Raw genomic sequence first — 26,398 nt, forward strand, 5'->3', positions numbered from 1 at the left:
GATGACCTGGATTCTGCTCTGCAGTGTCTGGAGGTGAAGATGGAAGGAGGTCAAAACAACACTGTGGATGTGCTGGTGAGTCTGTAAACAACACACACACACACACACACACACACACACACACACACACGTACACACACACACACACACACGTACACACACACACACGCACACACACACACACACGCACACACACACACACACACACATACACACACACACACACACACACACACACACACACGTACACACACACACACGTACACACACACACACACACACACACACACACACACACACGTACACACACACACACACACACACACACACACACACACACATGTACACACACACACACACACACACACACATCTCTCTTTCATCCTCCACTTATTCCTGCATGAATGTTCTCACCATTGCTTTGGTGAAGAGGGTATGAAACTGACCTCAGCAAGGCTGAAAAAGCACAGAGTTAGTCACAGAGATAAGGTCAGCTCACCTTTGGCCTTAAAGACTGGAGCACCATTCTGTATGACATTTGTGACACATCAGTGGACTTTGTGTGTAGTATTTTTTCTCTGCCAAAGTGCAAACCTTCAGTATTGATGTGAAAGGAATGCAACCGCACTTTTGTAATCGTCATATGGATTAAAGTAAAACATGTTTTGTTTATGTGATATGTTAAAATCAAATTTAAAATATGTTGTATGGTCATTGTGAGTTTCAGTATGTGCAACCCTTTCACTCAGACCTTGTGGAATTTTTTGAAGACTTTATTGTGAAATCTGGGTTTTGTCAGCTTTGAGATGTTCCAGCCTGTCTTTAGATTTGTCAGAAGTGCTCTAAGCAGCTGTCTTACTTTGTTTGTAGGGTAGCAAAGCACTGTATTTTAACAACTTAAATCCACAGTACAGATAACATGTCCTTCTTGTTGAATTTTAATTGGTGGATTCAACATTCTATCCCAGGACACCATGACAACAGCTCCAGAACTGCACGACTACTTGAAGCTTCTAAGGTGAGACGGATTCAGAGAGACAGTGAATGAGTTTGCAGTCTTTGTTTAGCTTCACTCTCTCTTTCCATCTGTGGTGAAGCTGCTGCTACCTTCCTAAGACAATCAGATCACAAATCATGCTTTCTCACCTCCTTCACCCTCAGACATACACACACACCACACACACACACCACACACACGCGCGCGCACGCACGCACACACACACACACTTTCACATTCACATTCATCCCAAAGCATCAATCAATGCACCTGTGGTGTTCTCTCACTGTAGTGTTCACACACATACACACACGCACACACACACACACGCACACACACACACACTCACACTCACAAACATACATTCATGGGAAAAACAGTCATTTTCTCTACCTTGCTCTGTATTGTCTTAGGCCAAAGAAACTGACATTGAAACCCTACAAGCAATATTGGTTTAAATTCAAGGAAACGTCCATTTCCTATTACAAAAGCAAAGAGGAAAGCACCAAAGAGCCCATACAGGAGATGAACCTCAGAGGTACCAAGTGATCATATACACACACACACAGTCTGTTCCAATCCACACACACACGCACACACATACACACAGAATCTAATCCAATCTTTTCCTCAGGTTGTGAGGTGGTCCCTGACGTGAGTGTAGCAGGGCAGAAGTTCTGTATCAGATTATTAATCCCAGAAGCCGAGGGCATGAATGAGGTGTACCTACGCTGTGAAAATGTGAGGACAAATTCTTTTGTTTTGGTTTGGGTTTTTTTTTTTATAGAATAATGTTTGATTATCAGAATAATCTATGGTAATCTCATCTGTACCATACAACATACAACAGTAGACTGAATTGTTGTTGACTTGTGTACTGTACCTTTTCTGTTGCTTAGCAACCCTTGGGCGATGCTGTAATGTGTACCTCTCCGTGTCTGTGTCTCTCCCCCTGCCCTCAGGAGCAGCAGTACAGTCGATGGATGGCGGGCTGCCGTCTGGCCTCGAAAGGGAAGACATTAGCAGACAGCTCGTACTCTAGTGAGGTGCAGAACATCCAGTCTTTCTTGGCTATGCAGAGGACCACGCCCAGGACAGACACGCCCCAAACAGATGAGAGCATTAACACTCACAGCCTGGTCTCCCCACGCTACCAGAAGAAATACAAGGCTAAACAGGTAACAGGCACAAAACAGGGCATCGCTGAGTGTCATTTTAACGCTCTACTCACTAGTCATTCTAAACATATCCCTCAGAAACTAAAGCTATTTAACATAGTCAGCAATGTAACATAAGACATCACATTAGCAGATCAGTCGACTACAGTTAATGGTAATCACCAGCACAGCTCTATGTACACAATGACAAAGTGTCAAAGCGAGATTACAGTTTTTGCAAAAAAAGTGAAGAAGAAAGAAGAAGAGAAGAAGAAGAAAAAGAAAGAAGAAGAAGAAGGAGAATTGAAACAAATGTATACAGTGAACACTTCAGTAACTCTTCAGTAACTTCAGTAATTCTCTCTCTCTCTCTCTCTCTCTCTCTGTGCGTGTGTGTGTGCGTGTGCGTGTGCGTGTGTGCGTGTGCGCGCGTGTGTGTGCGTGTGTGTGTTAGCTGACTCCCCGTATCCTGGAGGCCTATCAGAACGTGGCTCAGCTCTCCCTGTCGGACGGCATACAGAAGTTCCTGCAGATCTGGCAGGCCCTGCCTGATTTTGGGATATCCTATTTTGTGGTTCGGTTAGTCACAGCTCTGACTCAATGGAGACTATTCTCTAACACTCTTGTTACTCCAGACACTCTCAACCACTTTCACCCTATAAGAGCAAAAACCAACCGTGTCATACAACATAAAACCAGAGCTTTTTACTCTGTTAAAAGGGCAGACAGCGCGTCACCGTTTTTCAACGTTGTCCCTTTCCTCGTCTCCTGCTCGCTCTCAGGTTTAAGGGCTGTCGGAAAGACGAGGTTCTGGGCATCGCCAATAACCGTCTGATCCGGATCGACCTGAGCGTGAGCGATGTGGTGAAGACGTGGAGGTACAACACCATGAGACAGTGGAACGTTAACTGGGACATCAAACAGGTACTCGTTCCCCGTCGGCTGCTTCAACAGGAGCAGATTTGACCGCTGAGTCACTGAGACGTCCCTCTTCACATACCGTAAACTGTGTTAGGTGTGTCGGCTTAGGTGGATGTGTATTTAGAGTGTGCTATGTTTCTGAATAATGTTACTCACTCTTAAGCATAACAAACTAAAGGAAGGCCCCCGCAGGGGGAACAGGGAAGTATGTCTGCCGCGTGTTACGCAACTTCAGAGACTGGCGCATAATAACGGATGTGATGTCCACTCACGTCTAAACACTCTTGCAAATATGTCTTTCCGTATTTCGTCATGTACAGTCACCAATCTTAATATCAAGCCTCATTTTGCTGAGGAACACACCTGATAAAGCTTATCAGTGTTTTGAATGGTGGTTGTTAGTGCTGAAGTTTCCTCTCAAGGAGTGGACTGGTGTGGTCCAACAGTTTGTTACCCTCAACGCTGTCCGTACCTCTCCCCTCTTTTTCATCTCCACTCAGGTTGCCATCGAGTTCAATGGGAACGTGAACATAGCGTTCAGCTGCGTGACTGCAGATTGTAAGATTGTACACGAGTACATCGGCGGCTACATCTTCATGTCCACGCGCAACCGGGACCAGGGTGACACACTCAACGAGGAGCTGTTCCACAAACTGACGGGCGGCCACGAGGCCCTATGAGAGAGAGAGAGAGGGACAGACACACGCACACATAGAGAACACAGGAAGTACCTAAACACTGTTAGACCAACTACTCTCTGTGTATTTAGAGGATCTGTGAGACAGCATGACAGAGAGAGGTTTAAGAAACTGAACACTTTATGAAACTCCCAGTGAACTCAGTGATAGATGCGAAACCATACAAGGTCAAACAACATGACACATCCATATATGGTCATAGAATTCCTGTTCAGTTCACATGAGTGAACCTTCAACTGTGGGAACTAATTAACTGATAATGAACAGGTCTTTTTGATTTCCCCATAACTGTTTTGATGTGTATTTTTTTTTAGTTGTCAACCTGTCTCCATGCTACAGACCAAAAACTCTGACAGTGTGAAGAGATTAGAGAAGTGAAACATTGAGTTCATTGTTTTATTTGACTGCCTGCATTCAAAGCATTTCCTCATACAGCTCTCAGCTCTATGGCAAAACACCAAGTAACTGTTTTATTTACAAGTTGTAAATAATGCTGTTTAATACAGGATAGAAGTGTAAATTTAAATATCAACTAAAGAAACTCCGAATGAAATTTTTCATTCGGAGTTTTCTTTTTTTAGGTATTCTTGTTTTCTTTTTTTAGGTATTCTTGTAACCTGTTGAAGAAGAAAATGAAAATTAAAGCACCGCTATATAAACCCATATCTATAAATGTGTCTTCTCACATATATTTAGTAGTACAGAGTTCATGCAAACATTTTCTCAGCTCACTCACTCACTCACTCACTCACAGACACACACAGACCTTTAAGCATGAGATTGAGTGTGTACAGGAAGATGTGGTGTGCTGTGTTTCTACACAGGAAAACCTCAACTGTTGTGCAGCATTGATCCTCTCTCAGGAAGAGCCTTAAATGGCACGCCTCTGCCCCCTTCTGTGCAATCTGTGCACCCACACACGTGCATACACACACACACACACACACACACACACACACACACACACACACACATAGAGCAGGTGATTTGCAGGGGGATGAGGGGGGATGCCTTCCCTCTTGTTAGCAAAATGACCAAAATGTTTCCCCCCCTATATACTCTACAGAGTAGTATCAGTGACCACTGGGCCACCCCCCGTTAAAAAATAATAAATCACCTACTGCATGTGTCTGTGTATATATGTATGTATGTATGTGTGTGTGTATATATTTATATACACACACATATATATATGTTTGTATGTATGTATGTGTGTGTGTGTGTATTTATATACACACACACATATATATATATCATTCTGTGTAAAATCAGATACGGTTGTTGCAGCACTGTCTCAGATTTTGTTCAGACCTTGTCTGTATCATGAATGGGTCCCAAAACCAAGGCCTGTGAAATATTTCTGTTCAAATTCTATGTTTTCATATTTTTTCTGCCCTTACAATTTACAATTTAGTTATTTGGCAGATGCTTTTTACCAAAGCGACTTACAATCAGTGCATCAGTCAGAGTCAGATTTCTAATACCTTGTGCTATGTTGATGCTATGTTGTTTTTACAGCCTCAAAAACGCCTGATCTGGGAAGCCGTGTTTGGGCATTAATATCTTGACAGGTATTGTACCTGGCCTCACTAAACTTTGTAGGATGAAAGACAAACGTGTTTGATGTATGCCAAAACCATCAAAACTTTGTACTGCATGTCTGTTGATTTTCTAGAATGTCCTAGATTTGGAAAAAAGTGCAAAATTCCTAAATGAGGGTGATACTGAGGGTATTATAAACCCATTTTCTTGCATCCAATTGTATTTCTTCAAATACAATCCTTTATTAATTTTGTGCCAATATTTGAGGTCTCTACCACTAATTGACATGAAGTTATTAAGAATAAAACAAGGCGTGGTAGCATTTTTCGGTCATTTTCACGGGACCAAAATGGTATGTGGGGTAGCTGGTAGGAACATGATGGAAATAGTTTAATGTATGGTCATTTAGTGCCAGTGTCCCTCCATGTACCCTTCGTAGAGAAATACACATAGTTAAAGGCATTGTTTTACCTCTAGGAAAAAAGTCCATAATGAAGTGCTGCAACCACTTTCCTGGATTCTGTCTGATTTGACAGTGTGAAGAGATTAAGAGAAGTGAAACTCTGTGCACAAACTCGTGTGTGTGTGTGTGTGTGTGTGTGTGTGTGTGTGTGTGTATATATATGCGTGTGTGTGTGTGTGTATACACATACACGAGTTTGTGCATAGAGCCTTATTCATTAGCTTTGGCTTGTGTGACGTATGCAACAGAATACCTTCGATTCATTTGATTTACGTTTGGCAGTGAGATCAAGCAATCTGAAAAACAAAACATTAAATAGATTAGAATTCTTCTTTTGAGTAAATTCAGGACACTTCAGTTACGGAGAACTAATCACTTCGTTCTCTACATGTGGTTTTGCAACTATAAAAGATGCATTTAGCTGATGGAATATTGCTAAACGGTTTGAAGAGATACTCTAGCGACGCAGAATTCCTAATTTGTCTTGCTTTAAATAAAATCTCATCTATGTCTACATTTAAATAAATTTAAACACCCTGTTCACAGTCTAATTATACAAATAGTTAAAGGAGAAAGAAAGGGGGGGAAAAAGAAAAACTAAAATCCTTTAACCCCTTTATAGATGTCTTTGAAATAAGACAATGTTTCTTCAAGTCTCTCTGGTTATTTCCATACGCGCTCAGAAAGCAAAATCTATACTCCCTTTCCGCTTTGCATCAATATTTTCCCCACAATGCTTTGCGTCAGTAGGAACACTGACAACCAAAATGGCGGACGCGTCGGTGAGTAATCTAGGCTCGTTTGTTTCTGTTTTGTTTTTGTTTAATTTATTGTGTAGATCGAAACAGTTCATTCGGATAAATTTATTGTACCCTATAATGTGTTATGTCACGTTAGGTCGAAATTGTCGAGGGCTGTCGGCTCCCTGTTCTCCGAAGAAATCAAGAAAACGAAGACGAGTGGCGTAAGTACTAACAGTTAGCGGCATCGCTAACGCTCGAGCCGCATAATAAAGCGCCTGTCAGGGCCCCGCGTGTGCAGGCGCTTGCTCCCCCCCCCCCCCCCCCCGCTCGCGACAGAATGTAAACAAAGAATTTCTCGAAAATTATTGTACGTTTCATTCACGGTTCACTTGGGACGGGGAAGGAGTACTGTGGAATAGTTTGGGTGGTTTACTATTAATTGACTTCATTGTAATTCCATATTTACAAAGCTGTCACATAGCAACTCAGTCAGTTGTTAGCGCGCCAGTGTTTAAAATGAATTGCCACTGTATTAATGATATGTAACGTGCACCTTTTGTCCACATTTCTTTAAAACGTGCCTGAAAAGTAAATGTTGTGATTTTAATCTTGACATTGATTAATGACGTGCGGTTTCATTAACTAATATTGTCTTAATTTTATTCTGTCGCGTGTTCTTCGTGAAGCGCTGGCTGAAATTCTCAGTGTTAAAGATGTCCCTGGGAAGAAGCTGTACTATGTCCACTACATTGACTGTAAGTATTCTTCTTTCGCGACCGTGTCTCCTCGCGATTTTGATATCAAATGGTGTAACTCGGAATAAATTTAAGAACTGATTGAATTGAAATATCATCGTATGCGTGGACTGGAACCTCTGTCCTATCTTCCCAGTCAACAAGCGGCTGGATGAATGGGTCACACCAGACAGGCTCGACATGAAGAAACTTCAGTTTCCCAAGAAAGAGGCAAAAACGCCCACCAAGAATGGGCTATCAGGGTCACGACCTAGCTCCCCAGAGAGAGAAGTGGTAAGGATTGGAGCATTTCTCCCCTAAACACACACACAGTAACCCAGGCTCAAGCCTCAGCTTATCTGTGATGTTCCACATACACTTTTGAGTTTGCTTACAGGTTCTTACTGAGCCGTTGGCAGGAGTGTTTGTATGTTAAATCCAGCTTTTTTTTTTCTTTTCTTTTTTCTTGTTTTTTTTGTCGGAGTGAGACGTTTGGATTACAAACCTGTGTCATGTGATGTGCTGAGTGTCATGACTGACTATGCAGTTCTCTTCCTTTCTGTTCAAATTCAGAGGAAGAGTCTAGAGCTCAACCTTCAGTCTACCACTGCACCTTCCAGAGGCAAAACCCTCCCCACTCCGGTACAGCCTCTCCACACCCATTCTACACCCAGATCAAAAAACCAAGCATTCTTTTCCGTAATCAAGACTTACACAAAATCAGCCAATCAAAGAATGGGTCCAAGAGCAGTGCAGATTAACAGCCCACCGAGTGAGATCTTCTCTGTAATGGGAGTGGGAGGAATGTGGTCATTACTTTGTTTGGCCTCCGCTTCGGACATGTGCTCTCTAATCATGGGGTATACTCGAATGAATTTACAAAAAAAAACAAAAAAAAAGGATTAATGATGAAGAGCATTCCCAACAGTAAAGCGATTAAAGAAATAAACCTTGCTGTTGTATGGTGTGCTGGTTTATCGGGATTGTAAGTTTATGAAATGAGAAATTCGGCCTCGTTTGCATAGCACCACACGAGCCCCGCTGCTGAGGGTTGAAGTCGGCCAGAGCAAAGAACACGTGTGAGGCTGTAGTAGAGGATTCTGGGCGTCTTCATTAAGCCCTGTATAAATGCCAGCCAACACAGAGAGACTGTTTCTGTCTGTTGAGCTTTGCTCCTGTGCTTGTCTTGCCTTGACTATAATGAACGTTCATGCGTAATTTTTTTTTTTTAAGTTTCCATGTAAGGAAAAAATCTAATGTGATTGTTTTGAAAATATGTGTTTTCATACATCTGTTTGAAATGAGGTTGTTCTGTTTTTTTCTCTGATTGACTTATAGAAGAGGAAAGTGGAGTCTGTTACCTTGGCACCGCAGGTTTCCCCGGTAACGCCGGTGCCTTCTCTTCCAAGTTCTACTGAGGCCTCACAGGCCTCCATTTACCCTGCAACCACCTTCACTAACAAAACCAACAGAGAAGAGCATGAAAGTCTCACCTCTCTGACTACGGTACTGATCTTTACACACATGCACACAGACACATATACACGCATGCACATATACACACACACACATATACATGCATGCACATATACACGCATGCACATATACACACACACACATATACATACACGCATGCACATATACACGCATGCACATATACACACACACACATATACATACACGCATGCACATATACACAAACACACATATACATACACGCATGCACATATACACACACACACATATACATACATGCACGCACATATACATGCACGCACATATACACGCACGCACATATGCACACACGCACATATACACGCATGCACATATATGCACACACACACACATATACACGCACGCACATATACACGCACGCACATATACACACACGCGCATATACATGCATGCACAGTTTATCCTGCGGGGAAAACACGCAGCACAGCACCTCTGGACATGGACACACACACACACTCACACACACACACACTCACAATTTGCCCAGTAGGCATCTATTGTGTTTTTCATCACTGGTTAAAATGTATTTACACCCTCTTTGTTTCACAACATGGTAAACAATGGGTAGAGACACAGTTAAAAAAAATGTTTTTGAAAACGTTAATGCAGGAATTGTATTGATGTGATCCAGTTCAGTTTCGAGCCTTTGTTTTTTTGGATTTTTTTTTACGGTGTGTGTTACCAGAGCATTGCTCTTTAAGTGGACAGAAAGAGTCTTGCGGTCTGAAATGTGTTTTGAAATCACGCTCAATCTTCTGTTTGGCGGTCAGAATGGCACGGCGCGGCGTCTGATGCCCTCTCAGCCTGGCAGGAAGAGGAAGAACTGTGGAGGAACAGATGAGGTAAGCACTGTCCAGCTCATCCTGAGAAAACACACACCCTAAACGTGCTGTGCTCCGGCACGGGCATGCCTGCCGGCCGCCGCTGTTCAGATTATAAGAGAGATTTAAAGTGGAAGACTGCGGACACAGTGTTCCTCTGTACTGTTTTTCATAGCATCATTCTTCCAGTGTCCTAATCTGGATTGGATAAGGATTTGGTAGGTTCACGAGGAATATTTTAAAGCTGCTTATGAATGTTTGGTGAGCGTGTTCCCAAGGCCTGTCACTCTGTAACCCCCTTGATGTGTTTCTCATGTCAGCGTCCTCACATTCTCAGGTCTGATGTTGTGGTTGTGTGAAGCGGTGGTGTAGCTGACTCAGAATCAGCCCCACTCACAAGCACATGATCCAAAATTCGTCTAAGTCACCATCACCTTTTTACTTTCATTTTACCTCCAGACGGCTCTGTGGATGAGCGCTGCAGTCACACTAGTCTAACTGTTAGTGTCACATAGCCTCTGATGGGGGGGGGGGGGGGTGAGAAGGACATCAGAAATAGTTGGAAGGATGCTAATCATAGCATGTTTACACACGGCTATCAAGCCAATGGAGTGCACCAGCCCATCCTCTGAAGCTGTTTTAAGGGAACAGTATGATGGATAAAAAAAAAAAGTGATGAATGGATGAGAGTGATGGATAAAAAAAGTGATGAGTGATAAGAGTGATGAATGGATGAAAGTGATGAGAGTGATGATGGATTGAAGAAAGTGATGAATTTCAGTTTATTCAGGGACCATGTTTATTCACCACAGTATTATAACACACCCCTAACCTTTAGATTGTTTCCCTTTTTTAAAGGCCATTTCATTGTTCTAGTTGTCAGGGGTTTGACTTCACACGCAAGTCAGAAGTGTCGCATTAACTGTAACTAAACCTTTCAGGCCTTTTAATGTGTTAAACTGATGCATTCAAGACAGCAATAACACCTTGTTACATTTATGACTGCAATTCACAGTACATAGAAAAACAGAAAATCAAGTGTCTCTGTGCTTTGATTATAGAACTACACTCACCAATGATGCCACTGAATACCATTTCAGCTCAGTGCCCTACTGCCCCCTACTGGCGATACTTTAAATGATCTTTTCTTTTTTAGTCCCTGTATGTATAATGTATGAAGTGAAATGTGAAGTGAAAACACCTTTGCAACCCCCTTGTGTTTTGTCTGCTAGATGATAAAGGTTTTCCAGTTAAACAGCCCCCGATGTCCCCCTGTACCTCTGCAGCCAGGAGAGGTCCGTCTGCTTCACTTGTCCTTGCCTGTGTGCTGTGTGTCTGACAGCGTGTAGAGTCAGAGTGAGGATCCACTGAACCCTGTAACACACTCGTGGACCTGCTCAGCCCTGGACCTTACATGTCCAGGCTTTTCCATTAGTCTTACTCAGGATGTTCAGTCCTGTTCTCCTCTTTAACAATCAAATGTTTTGTTTATAAACTGATGTTTAGCAAAAAATTTTTTGAACTATACCTAACCATAAATGTGGGATCCAGTTTGGCCTCTGCTTCTGTAAAATGAGGCGTGTGGGTGCCTTTTGTAATGGGCCTTAATAATCTGGAGGAGAGGGTAGTGATGCAGTGCAACCTTTTTTTTTTAGTGTCAGATTTTGATTGGTGACCCAAAGCCCCGCCCCTCCTGTTTTAACTCCGGTCTGTGTGTGATCTCAGGATTCCCAGGACAGCTCGGACGGCATTCCCTCTGCCCCCCGCATGACCGGCAGCTTGGTGTCGGACCGTAGCCACGACGACATCGTGACGCGGATGAAGAACATCGAGTGCATTGAGCTGGGTCGCCACAGGCTGAAACCGTGGTATTTCTCACCCTACCCACAAGAGCTCACCTCCCTGCCCATACTGTACCTCTGTGAATTCTGCCTGAAATACCTCAAAAGCCTCAAGTGTCTGCAGAGGCATCTGGTAAGACACACAGACACAGACAGACAGACAGACAGACGGGGAGAGACAGACAGACAGACAGTCGAAAAGCGAGAGACAGACAGTCGAAAAGCGAGAGACAGGCAGACAGACAGAGAGAGACAGACACAGTTGAAAAGCGAGAGACAGACAGTCGAAAAGCGAGAGACAGGCAGACAGACGGTGAGAGACAGGCAGACAGACGGTGAGAGACAGGCAGACAGACAGCGAGAGACAGACAGTGAGTGGGAGAGAGACAGACAGACAGACAGACAGGGAGAGAAGGGTGGGCAGGCTGGCTATGTGGCATTAAGTACAGTGCAGTGCTGTATGTCAACAGGGTGTAGAGTCAGTCTGTTTATGTTACCTTAATCCACTGGTCAGCCTGTCCATGTTTCAGCCCTACACCTATGCACATGCTTCCTTTGATCTGGAGCGTGGTGAATTGTGGGTAAATGAAGTGAATTGTGTCAGTGACTGCTGGTGGGTAGTACTGATGTACTGTGTGGTGTGTGTGTGTGTGTGTAGTCAGTTTCTCTTACCGTGCAGGAATAATACACAATAAAATAAGCCTTGCTGAGGGTATGTAGGCCTGTTTCTGTAGTCCTTAAATTCCAGAGATGAGATGGGATTTGGCTGTGAATGGCGTTTGGAAATGGGATGGCATTTGGCAGATTCTGAAATGTAAAGTGAAGCTTCAGTGGTTCTGACTGAAGACAGTCTGACTGCATCTGCTCCATGTGATTCCTCTCATTTCTTTCTCTTCAAACAGACAAAGTGTAACCTTCGCCACCCACCGGGAAATGAAATCTACCGCAAAGGCACCATCTCGTTTTTTGAAATCGACGGACGGAAAAACAAGGTGAACGCCCTTTTTCTTCAGAGGGGGAATGGTCATTATTACCAAATATGATGTGTGTGAATGTATGTGGTGTACATTTTTCCATCAGCTGTTTCTAACATTTCTCTCTCTCTCTCTCTCTCTCTCTCTCTCTGTACAGATATACTCTCAGAACCTGTGTTTACTGGCAAAGTGTTTCCTGGACCATAAGACGTTGTACTACGACACAGACCCGTTTTTGTTTTACGTTATGACAGAGTACGACTCCAAAGGCTTCCACATAGTGGGCTACTTCTCAAAGGTACACAGCTCAGAGCCTCATACATGTCAGGCCTTTAACACGTGTGTCAGTACACAGCGCAGAGCCTCATACATGTCAGGCCTTTAACACGTGTGTCTGTACACAGCCCAGAGCCTCATACATGTCGGGCCTTTAACACGTGTTTCTGTACACAGCGCAGAGCTTCATACATGTCAGGCCTTTAACACGTGTGTCTGTACACAGCGCAGAGCCTCATACATGTCAGGCCTTTAACACGTGTGTCTGTACACAGCCCAGAGCCTCATACATGTCGGGCCTTTAACACGTGTTTCTGTACACAGCGCAGAGCTTCATACATGTCAGGCCTTTAACACGTGTGTCTGTACACAGCGCAGAGCCTCATACATGTCAGGCCTTTAACACGTGTGTCTGTACACAGCCCAGAGCCTCATACATGTCAGGCCTTTAACACGTGTGTCTGTACACAGCCCAGAGCCTCATACATGTCAGGCCTTTAACACGTGTGTCTGTACACAGCCCAGAGCCTCATGCATGTCAGGCCTTTAACACGTGTGTCTGTACACAGCCCAGAGCCTCATACATGTCAGGCCTTTAACACGTGTGTTTGGTTCTTCACTCAGGAGCAGCAGTCAGCCCAGAGCTGGTCCATTAATACTGACGAGATCTCACAGTGTGACACAGCCTCAAAACAAATGTTCTTTTCCTGTGAATACATGAAAAACAAACAAACAAGGAGAGGGATCATGATTTAACAAATCACACATGTTGATGTGGGGCATAGTAATTCTTCGCCCCAGGTTTATTCCAGCATAACACATTTTAAATGTTGTTTTCTATCTCTTTATTTCTGCTGTGTGCAGGAGAAAGAGTCGACAGAAGACTACAACGTGGCGTGTATCCTGACGTTGCCTCCCTACCAGAGAAGAGGCTACGGCAAACTGCTCATCGAATTCAGTGAGTGTCAGTCGCTTTAAACTGCTCTGTCTGCCCCGTTCACACGCCACCACAAAGAGATCGGCTCTGTTTGGTGTAACTGGAACCTGCGTCGTGTTAACGGACAATCACAGTCCCCGCACTGGATTCGAATTCGCAACCTCGGGCATGGGAGGCGGGCGCGCTAGCAAGGAGGCTAAAACCCATGGGTGCCAGCCTGTTTCGCTAGCATGCCTCTTACGGTGTCGGGGAGTGAAGTTTACTTACTGTTCAGCTCTGTACTCACTGGCCACCGCTACGTAGCCATCAGTACACTTCCCGCACCGTAGTCCCAACAGAGAGTCAGCACTTTCAGCTCTGTGTTGTCTGTTGGTTTTTGTTAACTGGATCAGATCTATGGCCGTCCACGCTGGGATGACCCACTCTTTGCGTCTCTGTGTCTCAGGTTACGAGCTGTCTAAGGTGGAGGGCAAGACCGGGACACCAGAGAAGCCTCTGTCTGACCTGGGCCTGCTGTCCTACCGTTCCTACTGGTCCCAGACCATCCTGGAAATCCTCATGGACCTCAAGTCAGAGAACGGAGAGCGGCCACAGATCACCATCAAGTGAGTTGCCACCTCAGTGAGCAGAGCATGAGAGTGAACAGGGTGTGTGAGTGAGAGAGAGTGAACAGGGTGTGTGAGTGAGAGAGAGAGTGAACAGGGCGTGTGAGAGAGAGAGAGTGAACAGCGTGTGAGTGAGAGAGAGTGAACAGGGCGTGTGAGTGAGAGAGAGAGTGAACAGGGCGTGTGAGTGAGAGAGAGTGAACAGGGTGTGTGAGTGAGAGAGAGAGTGAACAGGGCGTGTGAGTGAGAGAGAGAGTGAACAGGGCGTGTGAGTGAGAGAGAGAGTGAACAGGGCGTGTGAGTGAGAGAGAGAGTGAACAGGGCGTGTGAGTGAGAGAGAGAGTGAACAGGGCGTGTGAGAGAGAGAGTGAACAGGGCGTGTGAGTGAGAGAGAGAGTGAACAGGGTGTGTGAGTGAGAGAGAGAGTGAACAGGGCGTGTGAGTGAGAGAGAGAGTGAACAGGGCGTGTGAGTGAGAGAGAGTGAACAGGGCGTGTGAGTGAGAGAGAGGGTGAACAGGGCGTGTGAGTGAGAGAGTGAACAGGGCGTGTGAGTGAGAGAGAGAGTGAACAGGGTGTGTGAGTGAGAGAGAGTGAACAGGGCTTGTGAGTGAGAGAGAGAGTGAACAGGGTGTGTGAGAGAGAGAGAGTGAACAGGGTGTGTGAGAGAGAGAGAGTGAGCAGGGCTTGTGAGTGAGCAGGGTTGTGACAGGACAGGTGGACAGTCTCCTCTCTCATGTGACTGAACGCTGGCCTGTGGTAACCGCGTGCAGGATTCAGACGGTGAACGTGAAAATACTGAGCACTTATGTTAGATGATGTGTAAGATGGTTATGAGTAGACATACCAGTGTTACCAAACTGTGACATGGTTACCCTCCTAATCTTCCCCATGCTGAGACATGGTTTTTTAAGTCGACTAGTGATTTTTCAGTTTGGTTAAAAAAACCATTCAGTGTTTTCTGTTCATGGAGAAGGCTGATGTCAGTCCATACCATATCTGTGGTCCAAATGTATGAATATGTCATTATAGTTTGAGTATGTTTGTCTGATTTCAGTGATATCAGTGAGATCACCAGTGTGAAAAAAGAGGACGTCATATCAACTCTACAATATCTCAATCTTATCAATTACTACAAGGTAAGCACCCTACCTTTCATTATTTATTAACCTGTGTCAATCTGGATTACTCTGTACTCTGAGTCTGATCAGTCACTGGAGTGTAAGTGGCGTTGTCATTTATACCTCAGTGTTAGTCAGTAACTCAGAGTCATGCCCCTGGATGCTGATTGTTCAGTGTCAGGGGGAATGAGACTCAGACCACAGGCCTCTGCTGTAGTTGAATCAGTGGCAGAGTCATGAGGGAGACCTGTTCTAAGAGAGTTTGCATTTTTGAGTGGAGTTCAGTGTTTCCTCTGTACAGTGGTCTGTCATAGCCTATTAATGAGATGACAACAAAGCAGGACATGAAATAAAAACTGACAATCATTCAGTGCCCTTCTTTAAAAACAGACAATCATTCAGTGCCCTTCTTTAAAAACAGACAATCATTCAGTGCCCTTCTTTAAAAACAGACAATCATTCAGTGCCCTTCTTTAACAACAGAGGAGGTAGGATGAGTAAAGAGAATGAATCAGAGACTCACTGCTGTTAATGCCACTACAGTTAAATTCTGTTTATTCAATCACAGATATATAGTTTTGTTCTTAGTATTTACATCACAACATGGAAAAGCTAACCTTCAGTTGTAGAGGAGAGCATTGTCACACATACCAAGAATGTGAATGTCTAGTTTTTCAGTTGGTGCTATGAATTGAAAAGCACCCTGTTGTAAGATTATATAAAAATGTAACAGCACAGTCAGATAAGTGTTGACCTCCCATCTGTCTCTCTCTCTCTGTGCGTCTGTGTGTGTGTGTGATCAGGGTCAGTACATTCTCACCCTGTCTGAGGACATAGTGGAAGGCCATGAGAGAGCCATGCAGAAGAGACACTTGCGTATCGACCCTAAATGCCTGCATTTCACCCCTAAAGACTGGAGTAAGAGGGGCAAATGGTAGAGACCAGCCCCACGCCGGGGTTATCTCACAAAACTACACTCTCTGAGGGTTTTCTTCGGGAAGTCTCAAAATCACCCATCTGTCACTATCAGACTGCCCTCCGTGCCCAAAACAAACCGGTTATAATCCTCCAGTGATCCATGAACATTGTGCTCGGTCAGCCTGGTTTTCCCGGACATCACTCAGACTCCGTTCTTTTTTGTTCTTTTTTGTTCTTTTTTGTTAAATCGGTGAAATTTCAGCTCCGAGAATGAGCAGAACACATACTGCTGTCGAGTAGAGAACAATGTATGGTGGGTTTTTTTTTTTATCCTGTTTTTTGAGTGTAAAAAAAAAAAAAAAAAAAAAAAAAGTTGTGGGAAGGGACAAATGTAGTCCGTCTCCCACTGTTCTGGAACCTTCTCTTCCCTAACAGCAGCCTGTGTTAGGTCTGTGGATTTCTACACACACAGATGATAACAGACAGCCCAGCCCCCTCCTCAGGAACCTTGTGTCTTCTCAGCACATTCTTCACCTGTATAGAGTTATTTTATTTTTATTTTAAAGGACTTTTGTAAACAGTGGTTAGTGTAGACTGTGTGTGCTTGTGTTTGTGTGTGCGTGTGTGTGTGTGTGTGTGTGTGTGTTTGTGTGTCTGAGGGGGAAGCGCGTGTGTTTGGTGTGGTGCATTAAGCCATGTTCAACTGATGCCAGAATGTAAATGTCCAGTCCATATACAACACACACTCATGTCTTCTCCACAAAATGAATGTAAAATCGTGTAAAAAAACAAAACACTTGTCACCTTACCCGTGTTTTTTTTGTTTTGTTTTGTTTTTTAAACTCACAGCTATTTTACTGTAAAACATATGTATGCATAGGAATCTTAAAGAGGAAAAGACTCGTAACAAAACTGTATCATGTGTGTAATTCCTGTATTGACTGTCTGTACATTTGGCGGGACTGAGTTTGAACGGCACAGACAGAGGAAATAAGCTGATTTAACCTGAGTCTTTTGTACTTTCTCTGAGTTGATCCTCTCAGTAAATGCTGCCACCTGGGCTAGTGTCTGAGTCTAAAAATGACAAATTTATTCCTGACAGAGAGAGAGATCACTGCTCATAGAGAAAACAACGCAGTGACCCTTACACAGAGGGATCAGATTCACTTAGAGTGTTAAGAGATCATGTGTCAATTTTGCTGTTTTTTGCATTTGTGATCGTAGTAAATGAACATAGTACATATAGAATACAGTTAATGAAATGCTAACTGTGAAAACCATCCGAAAAATGTTTGAGGAAAATTTAAAACAGTAACTAAGACTATGATATTTAAAAAAAAAATTCCAGGAGCATCTGAAAAATCCTGATCAAGATACTTAAAATAGTATGCTCCAGTAAAGAAAAGATTTTGTAAACACAGAGAGATAAACATGCCTATAATTAAACATTAATTCAAATTACACGAAAAAAAAAAACATGAGATAAACATTCATTCAAATTACATGAAAAAAAAACATGAGATAAACATTAATTCAAATTACATGAAAAAAAAAAAACATGAGATAAACATTAATTCAAATTACGCAACGTTCTTGACAAGCGGACCGTTTTATCGATTTTATTTCCGTTTTCGGTGTCAGACACATTCATAAGTGAAGTGGTGTGTGGAGGAGAATGCTAGGGTATCCAGATCAGCGTTTATCAGGGCCTTACCCATCCTCTCACACTGTCCACGGCGACCTTCTGACCCCAGGCAGAGCCACCGGGGTTCGAGCCCGTAGCACAGTCCTCAGAATGAGAAGTCTTCATCTGCCTCCTACAGAAACTGCCCCTGCGTGTGTGAAAGAGTCGAATTACCACCGCGCTGGTCACGGGTGCACTGCTGACCGCTAACCCTAACCCTAACCCTAACCCTAACACTTTAGCAAATGAATGATTAAAAAGCATGTTAGAAACGCGTGTGTCCAGACAGGTATGGTTTCACTCTTAAGAAGCTGGGACCAGTACATCTGTACTTGGGTTTTCTTCAGGGTAATAATGCGCCCACCCACAGGGCATATGTGGTCACTGAGTGGGTTTGATGGATGTGAAAACTATGTAAACAGCATACCGTGGTCATGTCGGTCCGGAGGCCTTAATCCAGCTGGACTAGGGAAATTATGGAGTGACGTGGAGATTTCCGCCACCGTCAAACATCAGACGATGGAATTCCTGGTGGGTAAACAGTGTTGCGTCCGTCCAGTAGCGTTCCGGACACAGAGGAAACGGAATTTGCTGCGGTGGGTTGAGGTGGACCAGGGCCTCAGGACACTTTCTGCTGGTGTTTCCTTTATTTCGGGCAGTAATCCCTGTGCACCTACAGCTCTGCCTGTGTCCTACTGAACATCACCGGTCTCCCCATTCTGCTCTGACTTAAATCTCTGTATTTACACTTACACTGATTTCACAGTGTTATATCTATTATAGAATAGTCTATCCACTCTCTACGAAAAAAGGATCAAATATTCATAATGCACATTGCCCGTGAAACCCAAAACCACAGCAAAGGGGGAAAAATCTGTTACTTAGAAACGACACAGCAACACAGCCCCTGTGTGTCTTGTGAATTTGTTTTTTTTTTATTTACAGAAAAGACCATCATAAGGGAAAGTATAAGAGCAGAGAGTGGTTTGAATGTCTGATGAGTGTCTTTTTCTGTATGTGTGTGACAGTTCACCTTGTGATCCTGTTCAGTGCACAGCTGTTGGACCTAGGCACTCGATGCTTCATCTCACTCATTACCCACAGTATCTGAACAATTGTTACATTGTTTGAAAAAATAAACTTTGATTTGGCTTTCTTAGTACCTGATTTTTTTTTTCTTTAAATAGTCTTAACGATCATACTTCCTAGTTTAAGTTTCTGTGATTGCACACACACACTGTGAACAGCGAGCAGTGAATTTGTCCTCTGCATTTAACCCATCCAACACATCAGCAGTGAACACACACACCAGACGCAGGAGCAGTGGGAAGCATTCCTTGCGCCCCGGGGAGCATTGGGGTGAAGTGCCTTGCTCAAGGGCACACAGCCGTGAATGTTGGGTCTGGGAATCGAACCGGCAACCCTCCAGTCACAAGCCCGGTTCTGTAACCTTTAGGAATAGGAATGCATATGCCCATAATTTCAGTGAATAACTTCAGTTAAAATCTGAACTGCTGATGTAAGCTTTTGTGTCATAAATTTGGGATGCCTGACACAGCTCCTACAACAGACATATAATTTTCACTCGAATCGTCCTGTCAAATTTTCAAAGAAATTGCAGCGATCAATGTGAAATCAAAGTAAACGCACCTGATCCAAACAGTCAGGGACATCTGCTTTTCATCCCTAAATGCACCTCGATCCACAGAGAAAACTCTAAATGTGGATGTCAGTCTGAATTTAGATTTAAATGTAGATTTAGATGTGGCCTAAATCTCAAAATCATTTATGTGTTCATGATTTCTAAGGTGTTTAAATCCTACTTATGTACTTTTATAGGCTTAAATGCAGTATGGGGGAATGGTTAAAAATAAATAAATAAGAATAAACAAGTAAGAGTCACAGTCGGTGCCAATCCTTGAGTTGTGTTTGTATCTTCTCCTAAGTATTTTTTGATTCGTTCCCAATGATATTTTGAGATGATATAAAAGGTTTGGTGTTTTGAGATGTTGATATGAAAGGTTTGGTGTTATGAGATGCTGATAAGAAAGGTTTGGTGTTATGAGATGCTGATAAGAAAGGTTTGGTGTTTTGAGAAGTTGATATAAGAGGTTTAGTGTTTTGAGAAGTTGATATAGAAGGTTTGGTGTTTTGAGATGTTGATATGGAAGGTTTGGTGTTTTGAGATGGTGATATAGAGTGTTTGGTGTTTTGAGATGTTGATATGGAAGGTTTGGTGTGATGGGGAAATGTGGTTTTATAGAGTGACCACGCTGAGATCACTGGTTTACCAGATGGCACTATTTAAACAAAGCCAGCTGTCCTTAACGGGTGTGTACCTGTGTGTGCCTGTATGTGTGTGTGTGTGTGTGTGTGTGTCTGCCTGTGTGTGTGTGTGTGTGTGTGCGCGCGTTTGTGTGCGTGTGTGTGTGTGTGTGTGTGTGCGTGTGTGTGCGTGTGTGTGCGTGTGTGTGTGTGCATCCTGGAGGGATGCAGGTGCTTTAAAGAGACACATAAAGAAATGTAGGTATGGTACTGTGTGCATGTAACCTCATTGTGAAACAGATTTTTAGAGTTTCAGAAGTTCATTTATATCCACTACCAATGCATCAGCGTGTGTGAACTCTCCAGTAGGATAAGCTGTTCAGGAACATTGTCTTCTCCAAAAGGATGTATGGGGAAAGCCCAGTTGTAGAGGGTGCCATGCTAATGAGACATTATTATGACATTTTTGAGTTAGAAATATCATCTCTGTTATGTTCCTCTTTCACCCACTCTGATGACATCACCATATCCATTTGATTTTCTGTGTTGATGATTTCCTCTGGGTTCCTGAAAGAGCTCTTCTTTAGCTTCTTCAAAGTGTCAGCCGTCGCATGGAACACACATTTGAATGTAACTGGAGAATTCTTTTTCCTTTCTGACTGTCCTCTGAGATGTGATCTATGTTCAAAAGACTCTTTTCTGTGTCCTGATTCAGGATAAAAAACATGCACCATTCTCTGGTCCCTTCCACACTCTTCTCCACAGGTCTTATTCTCTCCATCCCATTTTTCTCCTCCGCTCTGCCTTTTTGTTCACAGCGTGCGATTCCTCTGACTGAAATCTCATGTTTATGCATGAATTTGCTTATATATGGTTGCTCTTTATGTTTCATTTCACGCACATTGCAGGTATCATTCAAAGATGATTATTTTCCAGGTCCTTCATGTCTTCCAGTCTGTTTTCCACAAATATCTGTCTGTTTCATTCTCCTTCCAAATACGGAACAAGAAAACTCAGAATAGACCAAAAAGTGGAGCTCAGTAAACTCAGTCAACAAAGGGTGTGTGGGAGATAACTCCTGGCTTCTGGAATGAGATGTCTTTAAAAAAACACAAAAGCAGAAAGCAGCACTAAGAGGGACCATACATAATGGAAAGATCAGAAAACAGCGTGCAGTTGTATAACAGGAGAGGGAGAGGTGGTTTAAATGTTAGGGTCACACCTGTCTTCAGTCTGCTCTCTGTGCGGTCAGGCCACGCTCTGGTCACCTGACCATTAAAAACACCTGTAGCTCTCGGATGCACTCTGTCCTGCTGTGAAAAGACTGAACTCTTTCTCTGTCACTGCCTTGTGAGGTGTTGAGTGGTTACATGTTCTCCTGAACCACTGTTTCCTCCTCACTTTATATATCCAAGTGTCTGTGTATGACTTTTATCTTTTGTTTGGTATTTGAATTTTGACTTTCAGTATGGACTAGATATTTTTCTGTGTCTCTACTTCCTACTTGTTGTGGATTCTTGCCTGTTTTCTCAAACTACTTTTGGATTGTTTTTATTATTATTATTATTATTATTGCTACTACTACTACTACTATTATAAATGTTGTGTCTCTGTACTTTGGATCCTCGAACACAATCATTACAACCTGACCAAGATGTCTACCAGCCTACCATCCTCCAAAGCCGGCAACGCTCGGTACTTTGACTTAAAGAGGAAGGAAAAGACCATGAAAACGCTGGGTCGACTGAGCTGCCACAACTTTAATGAACCATAGTAAGTTGCCTCTTCAAGCCTTTCTGCTTGCCGTAGACCACCCTTAGCTCCATTTCCCAGCCATTCTGCTAGAACAGCGCCCCCCAGAGGCCACTTCAAAGTTTCAGTTATAAAGTGCTGTTAGCAGCTTTACTTCTTTTTGCCGCTAATACAACCTGAGAGTTATTAGTGATTCAAGATCGTGAAAGACTAAATTATTGTTCAGAAGGGCAAATGATGCTATTAATAGATAATGTAATAAATAAAAAATGACATTGTTATTAATACAAAGCTTATCGTGAATATTCCGTGAATATTTTAGGCTTGATAAACCAGAGAGAACGTGACGTCATTATATCCTTTGTTTGTTTGTTTGTTTATCCATGAACGGTTTCACGCAAAAACGGCGACAAAGAATTTGATTTAATTTCACACCCACGATGCCTGGAGCGGCACTACATTTTGGGAGATCAGTGTCAGAGGTCAAAGTCACAGCAAGGCCACTTAACACCGAAAAACTCCTTGGACAAATATGCGCAAAAAGTCAAGTATATGCCTACAGGCGCCTGGTTCCTTGTGCAGTGGGTTGAACAGTGGGCTAAGGGTTAAACCGTCAACTGTGGTACCTTAATCACACTATAAGAGTTAAAACTTATATCAGACGATCCTACGGTTAGCGTCCAACGTATATCACGTTGTTCGTCAATAAATTGTTATTCGGCTCATGATGTAATAATAATTTGACCTCATCTTAAGTTATTACGTAAGGGCTACATCCCGAGCATGGCTACGTTATCAACAAGTTTTTACATTACATGTCTCATTAAATGATCAGATTACGCGTTAATAGGCTATAAATAATTAAAACACTGACCTGCTTCGCTGAGATTGGGTCATATCGTTAAACACATCGAATGGTTGTCGTTTTATTTTTATTTTAAGTCTTGGCAAATGTCTTAAGTGAAGCTGGATCACGTTGTCCCGCTCAGCCGTGTTTCACTGAGACTATGTCTGGCGAGACAACCTGCTCCACTGCCCACGAACTTGGACCTTGTGTGACCAGGGTCAAGGTCAGGGCTGTCATGAGCAGGCGGCATCGTGAGAAGTCAGTTTAATGTAACTGAACAATTTCTCATGCGTAAAGGGCAGTAACTCCGGCATTGTGGCTATCCGCAAACAACAAAATCTGAAATCTTTAACGTTATTTAAAAACTAACGTTAGTTTCAGAATTATCCGGAGATTAGAGATGGAAAAAAAGAGAAACCAGCAAGACAGAGACTCGTCACACCTGGACACGCTATGGTCTATTCAGTGCGCTTTTTGCATGGTTTATCGTTATCGTACTGTTATTTTATATATATTACTCACACTCTACTGAGAGAGAGTGTGTATGTGTATGTATGTATGTACACACACACACTTTGACCGAAACTCTAGTTTTAACTGTGCAGTATTGTGACACATGCGGCATAGTGACGCATGCAGACGAACAGATTACATCGCTCACTCTTGGGGCTGGAGCTCTCATTATAAGGGAATGGATTGGTTTTGTGCTCGTGCATCTATAGAAAACATGCCAGGACTACCTCTGCCATGACCTGAAATATCCATCTACAAGTGTCCTTCATTTGCGTTAAAACTGTGGGGAGCATGCGCAGTGGAAACAAAACCTCTGCAGCCCTCTTTTATTCCAGGCAGAAAATTCGAAAGCTCACCCGTTTCAGTCACTACGTCGACTATAGTCTAGCAGACTTGACTATCTCACCTTTATCTTTTAAAATAATGTTTAACCTCACCTCTTGGCCTCGCACTGAAACAATGTGCCACAAACGTACTTTTAAATACGTGTGCTGATGTCATGTAGAACGTAATCAAATTTTAAACTGTAAAGGGTTACACGTCTGCTTCAAATATATATATATATATATATATATATATATATATATATATATTATCGTGTAGTGATACAATAAAATGCTTTGAGACTTTTTGTTTACTTAGTTGAAGTAAAGGATATCCTAACGCAAAAGGAAATGCCTATTAAAAGACACGTGATAAAAGTGAAAAGTCATTTATTGTTTAGAAAACATAGACGATATAAACATTTCTTGTATAAAAAGTCGTAACAAGTCATTTAATGATTTCAGCAGAGATGTGCACATCACAACAAAAACAAAAATCACAAAATATTCAACAACAAATTGAACAAAAGGTCGATATTAAATAAATACATTCATGAATAAATTAACAAATAAATAAGTGAACATATAAATAAATAAATATCTCTATTTAAAAAAAAAAAAAGAACAATTTACACAAGGCTATTCTAAATTAATTTTTGGAAGGTCTTTTGAGATGCTTGCCTGAACTGTTTGAGGTGTTTTTCGTTTGTAAAAGAAACACAGACACATTTTTCAAGACAATGACTCAACTCTAGAGTACGGCAGAGGCTAAACGTCCGTGTATCTCTGTTCCGTTCGTTCAGACAGCCTGGGACAGAAAGATCACCTGTCGGTTCTCAGTGGGGTGATACTTGTTAATGTGTCTCGTTAACCCTGGTGATGAGAAAAAATTATCCCCGCAAAAGCGACAGGGGAAAACATCGCCCGACACTTTGGTTGTTTGCTCGGTCGTAGGATACTTCGAAAAATTGTCCAGTGTTTCCCTCTCCGAGACAGAACTGGACTGACACGGGTTGCTGGTGATTTTCCCAACTTTCTTTGTCGTCTCATTAGGGGACTGACTGGCAGCGTTGGCTGCTTTTTTGTTGTGAAGAGCCAAATGTTTCCTCAGGTAAGCTTGTCTTCGAAATTTCTTGGAGCACTGTGGGCAACTGAATGACATTTCCTCGTCTGAGCAGGAATCTGATTGTGGCGAAAGGGTGCCAGTTTCCGATCGTGCGACAGAGCTTGGACTGGGGAAATGGGCCTGTGGTTGTAACCTGTCGTCTTGCTGTGGGCTGGCAGTGTCGCCTTGTGTGCCCTTTGGTTTGTGCCAACGCCGATGTGAGGCCAAATTGGCTGGGCAGCTGAAAGTTTTGTCGCACTCGGTGCAACGGTACTCGATGCGAACGATGCGAGAGCACTTGTGATGAGCCAGAGTAAGTGGGTCCGAGTACCTCTCTTTGCAGAGTTGGCAAATGAACTCACCCAGCGGGCTACCGGCGCTGGACCTTTGTTTCAAATCTTCATCTGGGTCCTCTTTAATACGCAGGCCCAAGACAGGTGAAGTAGTGACTTCGTCTCGCATGATTGACCTTTTCTCCTGAGGAGGGGAACTGGAGGTCTTACGTTTCTTAGAGTTTGTTTGGTTCGGCTTGGAACTACTGGTGGGCGCCGGTCGTTTCTCGAGGGCCTTTGTTCTGTCACCGCAAATGGAGTCAATTTTGGTGGTCATCTCGGGCAGGGCTGGGGTCGCTGAAGCGCCACTGACACCAAAGCTGCCTAGCAGTGGCTCAGGCAGAATCTCGGCTTGTGTTGGAGAAACGATGTTGCGCGACAGCTCAGCAGAGTCTGCTGACGGATACTGGCTGGTGTAATCCTCGTTGTCAGGTCTAGTGGGACTAAGAGAAGGGCCGTAGAAAGATTCGGGCACTCCCCCAAAGCATATCCGACCTTGCATTTTCTGAAGTAGACTGGTGTAGTTTGAGGTAAGGACAGGAGCGAAAAAAGCAGCTCCTGAAACTCCTGAAGGAGGTGCATCTGTTTGCACAGGTGTTGTGTCCTCCTCCCCACGTATCCTGTACGATACCAGAGCAGTTTTTTTCGACCGTTTTACAAGAAACCCCTTTGGCATGTTGTCGGTTCGGGATTCAGTCTAAATACAGTTTCTCTTCACCCTTGCGATAGAGCACTAGAGAAAGACTGAGAGAGAGAGACAGAGAGAGAGAGAGAGAGCAGCTTTCGGTGGTTCCACCTTGAGGTTCTTGACTACACTGAGTCTCTGTCCCCTTGTCTGGTCCTTTATAAAGGCCGCGAGTGCTTATTGTGCGTCAGTTAGGACGCAGATGGCTGCGGTCCAAGCATCAATAGCGGGCAGAGCAACATGATCCACCCGGGGTCTCTGAGGAGTGGAGCGGCAGATGTCAGTTCCCCCCGCCCCGCCCCTGCTTCTCTACACCCTCCCTTCTTTTCCTCCTCTCCTCCCTCGTTGTCTTACCCCCTGTCTCCTGCCACCCCTCCCCAACCACTTGCCCCGTCCTTGACGGTCCCTCGCTATTATGCAGATTACGCCGTGCCACACTCCAAGCTCCCCAGGCTTGAATTCTGTCTTCTCCTCTGGGACTCCATTCAACACACACGTGCCGAAGTCCCCTCCGTCCATTCATCAAAACGGAGGAATGAAACGAACTGGGGGAAGGGATGGGGAGGGGAAGGGTGCGCGTGTGCGTGTGTGTGTGTGTGTGTGTGTGTGTGTGTGTGTGTGGGGGGGGGGG

At 43.5% G+C, this 26,398-nt stretch overlaps 3 protein-coding genes across 5 annotated transcripts in view; 2 read left to right on the forward strand and 1 right to left on the reverse strand.

Moving 5' to 3' along the window:
• fermt3a (FERM domain containing kindlin 3a) overlaps positions 1-3,755 on the forward strand; it is a 9,028-nt gene extending 5,273 nt beyond the window's left edge. Inside the window, exons 7-14 of one of the 2 annotated variants that reach the window (XM_030792667.1) lie at positions 1-75; positions 969-1,018; positions 1,411-1,535; positions 1,632-1,738; positions 1,960-2,175; positions 2,609-2,733; positions 2,937-3,078; positions 3,576-3,755. The exon at positions 1-75 is cut by the window's left edge and continues 60 nt beyond it. In XM_030792667.1, coding sequence (XP_030648527.1) covers positions 1-75; positions 969-1,018; positions 1,411-1,535; positions 1,632-1,738; positions 1,960-2,175; positions 2,609-2,733; positions 2,937-3,078; positions 3,576-3,755 — 1,020 coding nt within the window. The remainder of the gene's footprint in view (positions 76-968; positions 1,019-1,410; positions 1,536-1,631; positions 1,739-1,959; positions 2,176-2,608; positions 2,734-2,936; positions 3,079-3,575) is intronic. The other variant, XM_030792668.1, reaches the window with a different exon arrangement.
• Positions 3,756-3,993: 238 nt separating this feature from the next.
• On the forward strand, positions 3,994-16,553 carry kat5b (K(lysine) acetyltransferase 5b). Of its 2 annotated transcripts, none has more exons than XM_030792646.1 (15): positions 3,994-4,011; positions 6,676-6,742; positions 7,208-7,276; positions 7,413-7,549; positions 7,829-7,897; positions 8,594-8,761; positions 9,541-9,612; positions 10,824-10,886; positions 11,317-11,565; positions 12,335-12,424; positions 12,564-12,704; positions 13,547-13,640; positions 14,065-14,224; positions 15,280-15,361; positions 16,147-16,553. In XM_030792646.1, exons 1-15 carry the CDS (start codon positions 3,994-3,996, stop codon positions 16,279-16,281), a joined length of 1,614 nt encoding a protein of 537 aa, XP_030648506.1. In that variant the 3' UTR covers positions 16,282-16,553. The 2 variants fall into 2 exon arrangements, with proteins under 2 accessions (XP_030648506.1, XP_030648507.1); XM_030792647.1 differs by lacking the exon at positions 3,994-4,011 and adding an exon at positions 6,540-6,560.
• A 7,891-nt stretch (positions 16,554-24,444) lies between these two features.
• On the reverse strand, positions 24,445-25,758 carry LOC115828820 (insulinoma-associated protein 1b-like). The gene has a single exon (XM_030792920.1). It carries the CDS (start codon positions 25,756-25,758, stop codon positions 24,445-24,447), a length of 1,314 nt encoding a protein of 437 aa, XP_030648780.1.
• Between the last annotated feature and the right edge of the window lie 640 nt (positions 25,759-26,398).

Source organism: Chanos chanos, chromosome 15 (genome assembly GCF_902362185.1).
Source record: "Chanos chanos chromosome 15, fChaCha1.1, whole genome shotgun sequence".
NCBI lineage: Eukaryota > Metazoa > Chordata > Actinopteri > Gonorynchiformes > Chanidae > Chanos > Chanos chanos.